The sequence below is a fragment of the Triturus cristatus genome, chromosome 4_1 (assembly GCF_964204655.1).
Source record: "Triturus cristatus chromosome 4_1, aTriCri1.1, whole genome shotgun sequence".
NCBI classification, from domain to species: Eukaryota; Metazoa; Chordata; class Amphibia; order Caudata; family Salamandridae; genus Triturus; species Triturus cristatus.
Window position 1 is genome coordinate 873060314 of NC_140585.1, and position 13293 is coordinate 873073606.

General features: G+C 42.4%; 1 protein-coding gene across 4 annotated transcripts in view; it reads right to left on the bottom strand.

Moving 5' to 3' along the window:
* PLXNA4 (plexin A4) overlaps positions 1–13293 on the bottom strand; it is a 1024340-nt gene that overhangs the window by 348922 nt on the left and 662125 nt on the right. For all 4 annotated transcript variants that reach the window (XM_085653587.1, XM_085653590.1, XM_085653588.1 and 1 more), the window contains 2 exons: positions 11591–11690; positions 8380–8494 (listed from right to left, as the gene is read on the bottom strand). In XM_085653587.1, coding sequence (XP_085509713.1) covers positions 8380–8494; positions 11591–11690 — 215 coding nt within the window. The remainder of the gene's footprint in view (positions 1–8379; positions 8495–11590; positions 11691–13293) is intronic.

Below are 13293 nucleotides of genomic sequence, written 5' to 3' on the forward strand. Positions count from 1 at the left end.
ACAATGTCCACCCACTATGTTCTCAAAACCCTCCATGAAAAATTGACCTTGACTTAAACTTTTAATGTTTCCCTTCTTTGTCCTTTTCGAATTACCCTCTCCTTCTCGGTCACCTTCTGTATGCCTCTTGAATATTTAGAGTACTTTCTATTGCATGCCTCTCTACCTTCATTTCTCCTTCTTTAAAATCATACTGCTGCCACCTAACAACGTATCTACTCATTGCATCAACCATTTGCTTCTCACACAGCCCCCACTAATGAACGCACCTTACCTGTTAATGCACCACAAAGTAACTGGAGTAAATGCACTGAATGGTTTCCTTGAGAGCACAAGACTAATTCCAATAATCAATAACCACTGGATTAACCACTAACTTTGCGTTTTGGAGTAGCATGCCACTCGGCAAGAAGTGCCTCAATACTTCATCTGGGGGAGTAAGCACTATATAAATTAAATTTAAATTCAATTCAAGGATGAATATAGGTATGAATGGACAGAGGTTGCAGCATACACTGGGGGCCTTTGATGATTACTTATTGTACATATGATACCAGCTTGATTCTCAGAACAAAAGAGCCTCACAAAGCATGATGTGTAGCAGTGGACTGCTCTACCTGTAGAACCATGTTCAGTTCCCAAAGTACAGGTTCTCAAAATGTGCTGATAGAGCTTGTTTACTGCAGGGCTTCATTGGCTACTTCTGGTGACGTCTTCACATGTCTCGGATTTAATTGAGTGTTTGTGTGTTGTATTTTTGTCCTTATATGAATGGAAACATTTATGTTTAAATAACCTTAATTGCCTCGGTGCCTTAGATGTGTCCATTATTACGATTAAGTAGGTGTGGGCAATGGGCCTTTCTGCGCCTGTCTGGCAGAGTCGGCAAACTGCAGATTTCCAAAGCAAGTGGTAGTTTGCCAAACGTGCCTGACTTTGCCCGAGATGTAGGAAGACATGCCCAACCCTCCAGCACACTTGGAGCTGTAGTCGGAGTTGGCATACAGGATTCTCCTTCAGAGCATGAGGGATATCCTGCCCACCATATTACAAGTGCCACAGAATACAATGAATTTGTAATATGGTGGATGGAACATCTTCCACAATTGTGATGGAGAATCCCATCCACCAAACTCTAAAGTAGCACCATGATTTCCTGTAGTGGGACGTTCGAGGGGTGTGACATTCTGCATCAGGAAATTCCCAGTGAAGCTTCTGCCTCCCCTCCCAGTGCAGGAAATGGGAGAGGAGAGGGGGTGCGCAGTGAAGATGGGAGACTCGGTATCCAAAGGGGGAAGGGATGTCGGGTTGTAGTGGGAGCTGGGGGAAGCAGGAGCTTGGGTTTAGTAGTAAGTTTAGTAGCATGGACGAGTGCAGAGAATTATATCGGGGGAGGGTGTAGGAGAGGCAGAGGAACAAGGACCCATGAACAAGGACTGCAGGAGTTAATCTTCTGTCATGCAATGACCTTTATAGCCGCAAGATCATTTTTCTGCTGTTGTACATGGCCAGAGAAATAGTTCCTCCTTTTATTTTTTTGAACAAATCTTTTTTATTGAATTTCACAGCTAAGTCTTTACAACGTTGCAAATTGGAGACTTGCAAGATTTCACAAATTCACACAACCCTACTGTGATGCATGTAAGAAACAACAAACAAACTTTTATTGGAACGCTAATGCTTTCCTAGAGGTTGATGAAGAAACATGGATTTGTTGCTGCCTCTGAGGACTTAAACACATGTGTTTGCGTCATTGCCGCCGGTTTGGTTCACTGGAAGGTCACACAGCTTGGAAGTCAGTAAAAAAAATAACTAGCTGAGGGAGGGGTCTACGCATCATAGAGGTAGCAAAATAACGACTAAGTGGAACAAAAAGGGTAACGTTTGTGTGGTCCAAGGGACTTAACATGACTTTATAAATTTGTGGCGTTTTCGGTACTGGAACAAGCACAATTTCTCGAATTAACAGATCAAACGGTCTGAAAAAAGATAACGAATGCAGGTTGCCACTTTTCCACCTTGAATGTGGTAGAACTTATCAGCAGCTGCTACAGATATATAGACAGAGACTGTGACAGGGGCAGCTCCTCCGCAATGGCGGACAAGCGTCGCCCCACTGGCTCAGAGCCAGCAGCTGAAAATTAAAATGATATTCTATCATCATTTTATTTTTCACCTTCTGGCTGAGCCAGCGTGTGCAGGGAAGGGTGCAGCCATGGGAGGGGGCAAGACTGGTTCGTGCACTTCTAAGTGAAAATGTTTGTTTGGCCGGTCGTCGTAGGCGGGCCAAACACACATGCGCACTTAGGTTTTTCCAACCTGGCTGCATTGATCAGCTGATTTGGAGAAACAGCACAGACGCCCGGTCCCAAGTGGAGCATCAAACTCCCAGTGTCTGCTGGGACCAGGAAGAAGAACACCAAGGCGTGACACTGGAGGTGGCCGGCAGCTTCAGGTGAGTCTTCCTTTTTAAAAATAATTATTATTAAACTCCGCCCCGCGCTCCTCTTCCAACACACCCGTCACGCCTCCTTCACCCATCCACCACTTTTTCTTTGTGGCCCCCGACACTGGACAGTGACTAGTACCGGAAATCATCAAAGCCATCGTCACTACACTTTATGGTTAAATCTGCCCTTTGCTGTCACAAATCTTTACATGGGAAAACATTTGCTATTCCACTGACCAGAAGAATTAGGAGTAATGGAAATCTGACTGAAAAACCTCATGCTGACTTTCTTAATGGAAATATGAAGTTTCAGATTTGAAGTCGGACAACCGCTGCTTCCTGGAAAACATCTCCTCAAATGGAGTCAAAGCTTCGGCAGACGACCAGGCGGGAGTGAGAAGAACAGGCAAGGAAGTAAATAGCATTGTATTTAGAGGCAGCTAAGCTGGTTATGTTTTTATTACATAATGATCTCCTATTCTGGTTTGTTTCACAGGGTAATCCAAAGAAGACAGATGCGGGTGTATCAATATGATGAGAATCTTAGAACAACAGAACCTCTGAACTCATACAGTGCTGTGATTCGGAAACCACTAATAGAGTGGGAGACTGGACCCTATACATCATTGTATTTTTTTTTTTCGGTGGGAGAGGGGGGTTTATAGAGTGAACTCAACTCAAAGGTATCAGAGTGCTTTACATGAGCGCCAGTTGCGTTACAGGTGGACACATTCATTTTGTTAGGCAACGGGAGATTAAGTAATTTGCCCAGAATCACAGGATATTGAGCGTCCTGCCGAGACTCTAACCCGGTTCCCTAGCTTCGAGGTCAACCGCTCTAGCCATTAGACCACATCCTCTATTCCTGCTATGGTGCAAGGACCACCTCTAACCTAGTGTACAAAGATCCTGTACATAATTGTGTCCAGCTTCTGCTGTGAAGCAAGAACAACACTACCTTAATGTACAAACACACCGTGAATCACTGTATCCAGGGTCTGCTGTGATGCAAGAAACGTCACTACCCCAGTGTACAAGGACACTGTAGCTCATTGAGCCCACCCGCTGTTCTGGCACAAAAAAACATCAGTACCCTAGTGCATTAAGACACTTGATCATTGTGTCCAACAACTGCTGTGGGTCAAGAAAGGTCAGTACACTAAGGCACAAGGACACCGTGGATCATAGTCGCCATCCTCTGCTGTGATGTTAGAACCATCACCACCTTAGAGCAAAAGAACGGTGCTGCTCATTGTTGCAAACTTCTGCTGTGATGCAAGGGCCACCAATACCTGTCCACAAGGACACGATGGATTATTGTGACCAACACCTACTATGGAGCAAGAATCATCAATACACTCATTTAATATCACTATGTGATTTAATCATTACTTCATATGTGTAGCAACTTTAATTATTATTTAGACCTCTGATTAGAGTAGGAAACCTAGCATCTCAGCTAAATTAGCTAAATTAATTGCACATATTAGCTCTTCCTTCGTTTACCTAATGCAGTGTTTCATAGTTACATATTAATCATGCATATAATCACTATTACACCCAAACATTTCTTAGAGTTAGTGAAATTCAGCTGCTATTTTCCATTTTATGTTATGCTATGTTATGTTAAAAGCATTTATTAAGCCCGCGTACACCAACGGTTCCGTGGTGATCAAGTGAGGATCACGGCAGTGGCAGGAGGATTGCTTAATCAGAATATGCTTGAGTGAACAACCAAGTCTTTAACTGTTTCCTAAATTGGGCAAGGGAAGTCAAAGACCTAATCTCCGCTGGGAAGGAATTCCAATATTGCGGAGCAAGGACAGAAAACTTTAGTCCGCCATACTTCCGTTTGGCTGAAGGAATTACCAACAAATTCAAGTGGGAGGATCTAAGGTTTTGAGAGGGAATGTAACGGTGTAAGCGCGCCAAGATAATAGCCGGGCCGTTGCAGTGTAGAGCTTTAAAGATGATGCAACCCATCTTAAAGGCACAGCGCTTACTCACAGGGAGCCAATGTAGGCTTTTCATTAATGGGCTCACATGATGCCACTTAGGCTGATGAAAGATCAGCCTGGCCGCCTGGTTCTGAACTAGTTGGAGGCACCTCAGTTGGTATGCCGGAATGCCAACATACAATGAATTGGCATAATCCAGGCGAGAGATCACTAGGGCTAAAGTGACCAAGATCATAGCTTCCCTGCTCAAGAATCTGCTGATCTTCTTTATTCTACGCAGCTGAAAGAAACCAGTAGAGACTACCGAGCTGATCTGAGCCTTCATGGACAAATCATTACTGATAATGATCCCCAGACTTTTAGAAGAGGCAGCTGGCACAGGGGGCTTACCAAGTTTAGGGGGCCAGAAGTTGGAGTGCCATGGGTTTGCCAACCCACCTGTGAGAATCAGCTCCGTTTTCTCCGGGTTCAGCTTCAACTGATTGTTATTCATCCAGTCACTTATAAAAACCATTGTGTCTTGAATGTTGGACGCAGATGAGTTAACATTAAACACCAGTTGAAGATCATCTGCATAGTTAAAAATTCCAACAGGTAAAGAATAAAAAGGAGCGGAGAAAGAGAAGAGCCCTGAGGAACCCCACAGGTAATATCTCTTTTATTGGAGAAGAAATTGGAGAGGTGCACCGCTTGGGTCCGATTACTCAGAAAGGAGTAAAGCCACTTTAGGGCCAGACCCTGAATTCCGGCATTGCTGACACGGTCGATCAGGATACCATGATCGATCGTGTCAAAATCTGCTGAAAGATCCAGGAGAATCAGGGCCTGGGTGGTGCCTATATCCGCCCCCCCTCTGAGCACATCCATGACAAAGAGAATGACTGACTCGGTCGAAAGTGCGGGTCTAAATCCGGCCTGGTGGGTATCCAAGACCTGGAAGTGTTCCACAAAAGAACTGAGGCAGTTGGCTACATGGCCTCTAAAACTTTTCGCAGATAGGGCAGCAAAGAGATAGGGCGATAATTAATGAGAGTCGACGAGTCGGTGCCCAGTTTCTTCAGAATTGGAATAATTTCTGCCCTTTTAAAAGAATCCAGGACAATGCCAAGGTCAAGCGAGTTATTCAAAAATGACCGAGGCGGGTCTGGACATATGGTAAAAGCTTCCCGAAGAATATGAGGGGGACAACAGTCCAGGGGAGAGCCAGAACAGACCCTTTTTAATAAATTCAGGAAAATCTCCTCCGAAATCAGAGGGATTCTGTCGAGGTGATGAGGGCTCAGGTCAATAATGGGATCCAGTAAAGCACAAGCCACAGAAGAAATACTAGCCTTGATGATGGCTATCTTCTCTAAAAAGTATGAGTTGAGAGAGTCACATAGAAACTGAGAAAGAACAGGTTTTGGCGGGACTATCTGGTTTTGAGAGTTGGTCGACTATGGAAAAAATCTCTTTGGATTTGTTACATGCATTGATAATTTTTAGAGAGAAATAGTTAGCCTTAGTTTGAATAATCAAGTTTTTATATCTATATTTTACATACTGACCGTAGATGACAATGTGCTCAACTCATTTCCTATTAACAATCAATAGGGTTTAGCATCTGCTGACAGTGCTTCAGAGGGAGTCACTTGAAGTCCAAACCGGTGTGGCAAATTAATGAGATGCAATTTAATTAACAGTAGAGTGTGATTAAGGGTATATTAAATTTTAACTCCGTTGGTAAATTTTTGCAAATACTTTTTTAGTTCATAAAGTTGCAAATATTGTATGCTTTATGCAACTTCAGCCCTGGAACACAGCTTTGACACAAAAAAGTACAGTGGGAGAATTTTTCAGTAGAAACACTTTTTTGATGCACAATTTCATAAACCAGAGCAAGCTTTGCAGGATTTTTCTCTAAGAATATTAGTTTTAGCTAATTGTTTTAAACTCATTTCAGCCTTTCAATTTTTCCAAAATTACAGATTTGAAAACATTTTAGAAACGAAGGTATAAATGCAACGTTTTTGTACTTCGCCCACACTTAATTCGAATGTAAAAATACCATCTGTTATTCTTAGAGTTCGCAGTGGCAGAAGGATCACAGAAAATGATAAAACCGGAGTAATCTGGCAGCTTTCACTGTAATAAAAACAGCTCTCACAGATTGGAAGGATCGGGGTTAATATGAAGGCTGAGCTCTCAAGCTGGATGATTGGTTTTGAATTACCGTGATCACTGGATTAAGTTGAAAGATTAGCAGGTCTGACTGCGAGACTATTGCAATAGGACTTTGAAATCGGCTGAAATCTGTTGTACTTACAGTTGATTTGAAAAAAGAAAAAAAGTATTGTGGCCATTTTCTTGTTGGAAGGCATATTTCTTTTTCAAGTGCTTTACTTGGTGACCTTGTGCCAATTGCTCTGGATGTATAAACCAGATTCAAAAGGCTTTATGCATACCGTCTAGTTTGACATTAAAGAAGTAGTCGCAATGCGCATAAATGCTTTGCCACCAACCCGTTTACTATTATGAAAAATGCACCACCACGTTGAACTACTCTTAGGGTGTTTGCCTAATAGACCACTATAGGGATAGTCAAGAGATATAAATTCCACTGTGGTGCTTATAAGCTATAAACTCCAGAATGGAGTACATACAATATACTTTCCACAGCAGGAAATAAAAGATGCAAATTCTTTGAAGGGCGTTATTAAGACCGGAAGTGGCCATAGGTACATCAGGTACTTTCCAGGAGTCGAGATGTAAGTAGTGCAATGAGAGTCTGCCTCCGCACCAAAGGCAGTCTTGACCACACCATCATCCGGTAATGGCAGAGGCACTGCGCGTTCATAGAGCCATGGCTGTGCAACACTACCACAGCGCTGCTTCAGGAGAATTTGGGTGAACAACATTGTCTGCCTATGTGACAGTCGCATTTGTTTCTTGAATGATTTAGTCAAGTTATTTCACCTAATGCAGAAAGCACTGTGATAAGTTCCCATCTGACTATAGCAACAGGGCCCCTCAGAGATTGTTAGCGAGCTCTAAAGGATTGGGACTACAGTGGCAGTTCTCTTGTCAGACCTCTCAATTTGAGAACACATAACACCTAATTTGACATCCTTTGGCTGGCTTGATTCAGGGCTCCAAATGCCTTTTATGACTGATGCCCTTGTCCACACACCAGAAGAAGAAGATCCAGGATCTAGCTATAGGTTTTCTCACACAATCATAGAAAGCTGCACTTTAACTCTAATGAGTTTCTGCATACATCAGCATTTTGCACATTCCCATTGGGGATAGTACTGGAGCATTGCTCATGAACTCCCTTCCTCTTGGCGTTTGTGCCTGAGACAACCACCTCATACTCTCTGAAATGAAAAAGAAATGACTTTACAGAGAACCGCTGCCCTACTTACAAGTCTGTTCAAAAGCACTATAGTTTCATCAATGTGTTTCAGAACAGTATCTTATTTCAATATAATTTTCAAGAACAATAAAGCCTGTGTGAAACATGTGGACTTAGAAACATCCTCTGCCTACTCAATTCCAGTGATGGTTCCTTGAGGGAGTGCTGCGGCTCGGTGGGGCGGGGGAAGGGCAGTGTGGGGTGTAGTAAAATCCAGCATACGGCCGAACGGAGTTTAGTAAATAAATAAATAAATAAAACAAATTACATTGCGCGCACTGCAACGTCAAATAGCGATCCAGCGCGCGCAATGTAATTTGTTTTATTTATTTGTTTACTTAACTCCGTTCGGCCATATGCCGGAGTTAACTACCCCTCACCCTGTCCCTCCCCCGCCTCGCCGCTCCGCAGCACTCCCTCGAGGAGCCGCCACTGCCCAATTCTGTCTCCAACACGGTATTCTGCAAGTATATCTTCATTTGGTAGCATTTACTATGCACGTTGTCACACTGACCATACACTGAGGCATTGGCTAGTCCTTACTCTACATACAGTATTTGCATTGAGTCCGATCCTACCTCAGATAGCTTGACTCTTCCCTCCTGGAAGGAACAGGTGCGTGGGTCGTGAGTGCACACATGGCGGTATTTGCACCAATGGCATTGATATGGGCTTTCTACGCAAGTTAAGCACCTAGAAAAAAAGAAAACAAAAAAAGGGACATTAGATCATGCAGAAACTAGCAAGCAGAGATATTCCCTCACAAGAATTGGCCAGACCTGGTATCCTTTTGGACAGTCGCTGTAGAATTAAATAAAATAAGCATATCTTCGAAAGATAAATGTAGAATCATTTAAACTACAAGGACATTTAAAAGATTCCTGGGAAATTAATTAAACCAAACTTGTATTTGGAAAATTAATACATTAGTTTTACCTGTGACATGTCACTGCATCTCTACTTGAAGAAAGATTAGCTTTGAGAAATCAGTGGAGTGTTAACTAAAACCAATCTTGTTTGTGCAAAGTTACAGGAAAACATAACTACATTTTCTAGAAGAATCTTTAACATTTCACTGAGAGTTAAATTAACTCAACTAATCGTTTATAGATCACTTCTCAATGTAGGTGCAAATTATCAGTCCTGAAAAGGAATCAGATTAGTTTGGGCAAAGACAAATTAGTGTCTGTGTGCAGGACTCAGTAAACTATTAACCAATGAAGATCAGCCATGAGTGACTTCACATTACTATTTCACTCACGCACAATAGTCTAACACATTTTTGTACAAGTATCCATTGGTCCCCAAATGTGGCTGTCGTGGCTTGAGAATTATTTCAGCGATTTTCAGTCACATTGGAATTCTTCAGAATTGTGTTACGGTACAATTGTTGAAAGAATATAGAAAACAAATAGAAAAGGGAAAAGCGTAACTGTATCGCAAAGGCAGGGCAGGCGTGTTAATATGCGCTATTTTTATAAATACCCTATATCTCGAAGCGCTATGACATAGTTGAAACCAAACACACGCAGAGGTGTTCAAATAGACCTGGAACATCAAACCCATTTTTATATTCATGATCTTTGTGGAGTTAACTTAAGCAAATAGAATTGAAAATGCACAACAAAAGTAATAATGAATGATAGTGAAGACGAGGACTTAAACCATCTTTTGTTGGCCAAATTTTGCAGGAAGCTTGGACTTCAAGGAAATACACATGTATCGTTCTGTTCCAAGGTGACAGGACAGACAGACATCTTCCATCCACCCCAAGTGTTTACAGTGTATTGTTGGAAGATTGGAGGAAGCCGCGTGGAAGCGGAGGTGTTGACTAATCCATGGGGAATTGAAAGAGGGAGGCGTAGTATCCCCCCCTTCCTACGCTTGGCCACCTCCTTCCTGTGAAATGCAACCCAGCTGCAATCTTCCAAAAGCTTTACTACATACAAATAGTTGTTATTCAAATTGATAACAAGCGCTCACTCTGATAAATCAAATTAAAAATGTATAATGTATCATATTGTGTTAAGCCAGAACAGCGCAGGTCATAAATATTTAAGTCAGGCAGATTATTTTTCCTCCTGCCGGATAAGCGACGTGCCCACATGGCACTTTGTGTTTGCCGCACGCGCAGCTGAAAATAAAAACAGCGTGCAAACAAAGCATTTCCTGAGAGCCCGGGGCTGAAGGGTGCTCTGGAACAAGGTCTGCACAGCCCAATAACAAGGGAGGACAATTTGGTAGCCTGAGATCTAGCCATAGAAGGCCTTTCAGGATCCTCCAGATACCGCCCAAAGGGACTCCAGAGACTGAAGGAGGAGGAGACCATCATGCAGACTGCAATGGAGGGGGCTCGTGTCTACTGGCATCTACTACTCCTCTCACAGGACCCTCTTAACCCAATATTTACATTAAGCGCTCACAAATAGTCTTCTTTTTAAATTATCCTGAATCATAACTCAGGGCTCCAGACCATGATCAGGGCTCAGCTGCTAACTTACTAGATTTCTGAGATATATATATATATATACACACACACACACACACACACCCACACATATATATATATATATCGATATTAAGAACACAGATAAGTCTTTATAGGTGCAAATTGTGCCTTGAGCCATAAAGTGATACGTCAATAGAAGCCCTTGAACCCTCTGAGTAGTTGACCAACCTTACATGTCCAACAAAACAAAATGACTGAAGTTTTCAGGTGTACAGTCCCAATGATGAACAGTGACTTGAAATCACAAGTGGCTAAAAAGATGCCTTGGACTTTGCAACAAGATGCTTCTTGGCGTTTAAAGCTGTTGGTACATTGCTTAGAGGCTAAAGAGTGGCTATTTGGTGCCTCTGACAAACACAGTCACATGAATGTGGTGATCAAGTTCTGATGATATGCCAGACTTCAAATGGATGACAATTGTTCCTAGAAGTCTCAAACCACTAGTGTAAAATATTGTCTAGCAGACCTACACCACTTAAATATATATTAGACTCTAGAAAGTACTTAAAGTAGATGAAACAAAAAGGTGAGTGAGTGTGAGGTCACACTGCAGTGACAGACTGTGGCGATTTCAAGTGTTAAATGATTAAGCAGGAGGGAGAGAGTAATTTGTGAATAAATTAGAAAGTACATGAAAAACATCCACTGAGAAGTAAGCCTGGATAACAGGGGCAAAGACAGACTGCATGAGTGTGAGTGAGTGTAAACGAGCTTTAGAATGGCAAGACAGTGAAAAGTGTGTGATAGGGCCAAGATAGTTAAATGGAGTATAGGTTTAAAGAAGGCTCTGGATTAGAACTTGTCAAATCCCCATCCTCCTGTGGAGTCCCACTTCTGTGAGAATAGATATCTCTGGGGAGGGGTGTTATACGGGATTACCAGTTGAGCCTGGATATTCCTCTGAGAAATCACAAAATACTGGGGAAATTAGATAACGTGAGTAAAATTGACTAGGGGTGAGTGAGGGTGTATGTGGGCAAATGGGGAGCAAGTAACAGACTGGGTGTTGGAAGGATAAAGCAGGTAAGGAAGTGAGATGGAGTAAAAGAACAAGTTATTAGAATCAATGAGAGCGCAAGCGTGTGCCAGTGGGAGTCTGAGCGCACATGCGGAATTGTTACATTTAAATTCAAAGAGAAGTGTGACTTGCAGCATTTTGAAACTGGAGTGATTGAGCGAGTGACTGAGTAGGAGGACAAAACCTATAGGGACACAAATGAGACCAAAGACAAAAAAGCGAGATTCAGCCCACTTGAGAACTAGAGTATGAGTGAACTCACGAGTTGTGGACACTGCAGTTGTAGAAGACGAAGCTGGTGCTGGCAAAGGTCATACCAGTCTCCTTGGACTTGAGCTGCAACTGCACAATGTGATGGTCGCCTGAAAAGAGAAAGGGGGCAAGGTTTGAGTTAAAAGGATGAGTGGATTAGAGGAATTGTGACACAAAGCAGTACCTACTGGGCACAGACATGCAACACCATCAACCAACAGAGGCACACAACCCTATCAGCCAACAACTGCAAACCCAGGTACCTCACTGGCGCGCATGCGGGCCTTGTGAAACGAATGTTATGGCAGACAAGTATGCTGACACTTATTGCGCTTTGTCTTGTAAACAGTAGGTAGCAAATGGTCCAGTGGAGACCTGAGAATTTAATCACCGCATGGAATTGGATCAAAGGAAGGGCTGAACGGCACGTGGGAGTTGAGGAGGTGTGCTGAAGATCTTATGACACATAAGCAGAAGTTGAGTCCTGACTATATTATTGAACACGCTGCGTGATCTTTGCCATATCACTTTACCCCTTTATTTTAGCTAACCCAACGAATTTGAAATGTATACTGTGTATGCATAGGTTTAAGTAAAGGAAACTGTTCCTAAAGTATTATACTATACATTTCTTTCCTCCTAATTTAATGAGTTTCCTTTTCATGCGACTTCTTAAATACATAATCAATTGTTACATTGTCATGGGCATTTAATGCAATTTATACCAAATCCCATTTGGTATAAAATCGGGCCCGAAGAGGTATAGTAGTACCACGTCCTAGCCTTTGTAAATACCCACAAAGATGTGATCTGTGAGCAGGAGACAGTCTGCGCAGCAGGCCTGGTTTTTCAGCAGGAGGTTTGGTTTATCAAATCTACAAAAAGTGTATTAAGTTTCAGAATCTAAATGTAATGAGCAGTATTGTTACTACAGCTCTGGTTAGCAAGACAATGCCAATAAGCCGATGTTCGGGCCCAAACGCTCTACAAAGATAACTAGCAGTAGCCCTATGAGGTCTTTTGACACGTGGTGTTGTCTGTGGGCAGGATGTGAGATCTGTGGATAGGAGAAATGGGCAGGATGGGTGGTCTGTAGGCAGGTGAGGTGGGATATGAGAAGAGCGCTGAAGACCCACCCCCTTCTTCGCTCTGAATACAGGTCATAGACTACAGACCTCCTTTGCACTTTCCACTGCAAGGTGCCTTAACCCCCACCTTAATTCTCTTTAACACCCTTGTCCTGAAAATGCTGGCTGCTGACGTTACAGTTAAAAAAAAACATATAAACAGAAGAAGTGCGATGTGTGAGGACAATAAATGTGATTAAATGATAAATGCATAGGTCCCTATTACTTCTGATCCAGGACTCCAAAGTAGCGTTTTTTTAGCTAGAACCAAAAAGCATTATAGGAGACAGACTGCTTTAGTAATGCCTACTGTACCAGATAGTTTCCAATCTCTTAATTTAATGTGGTAATATACATAAGTAATCTTTACATCTCATAACCACTTAAATACTCGCTACCTATGTCTGCACTCCAAGTTTAATGTCCCTTCCTGACCAAGGTTACACCTTTGGTGATCAACTTGGAGCCCTATTATAGCTTATGTGCAGTCACTTGGTTAATAATTTAGTTCCTTTTTTAACTAACTAATTAGTTCCCCTTTTAAGTTGAATATGTGGGTCTAGTAGTTTTTAATGCAAGGACTCAT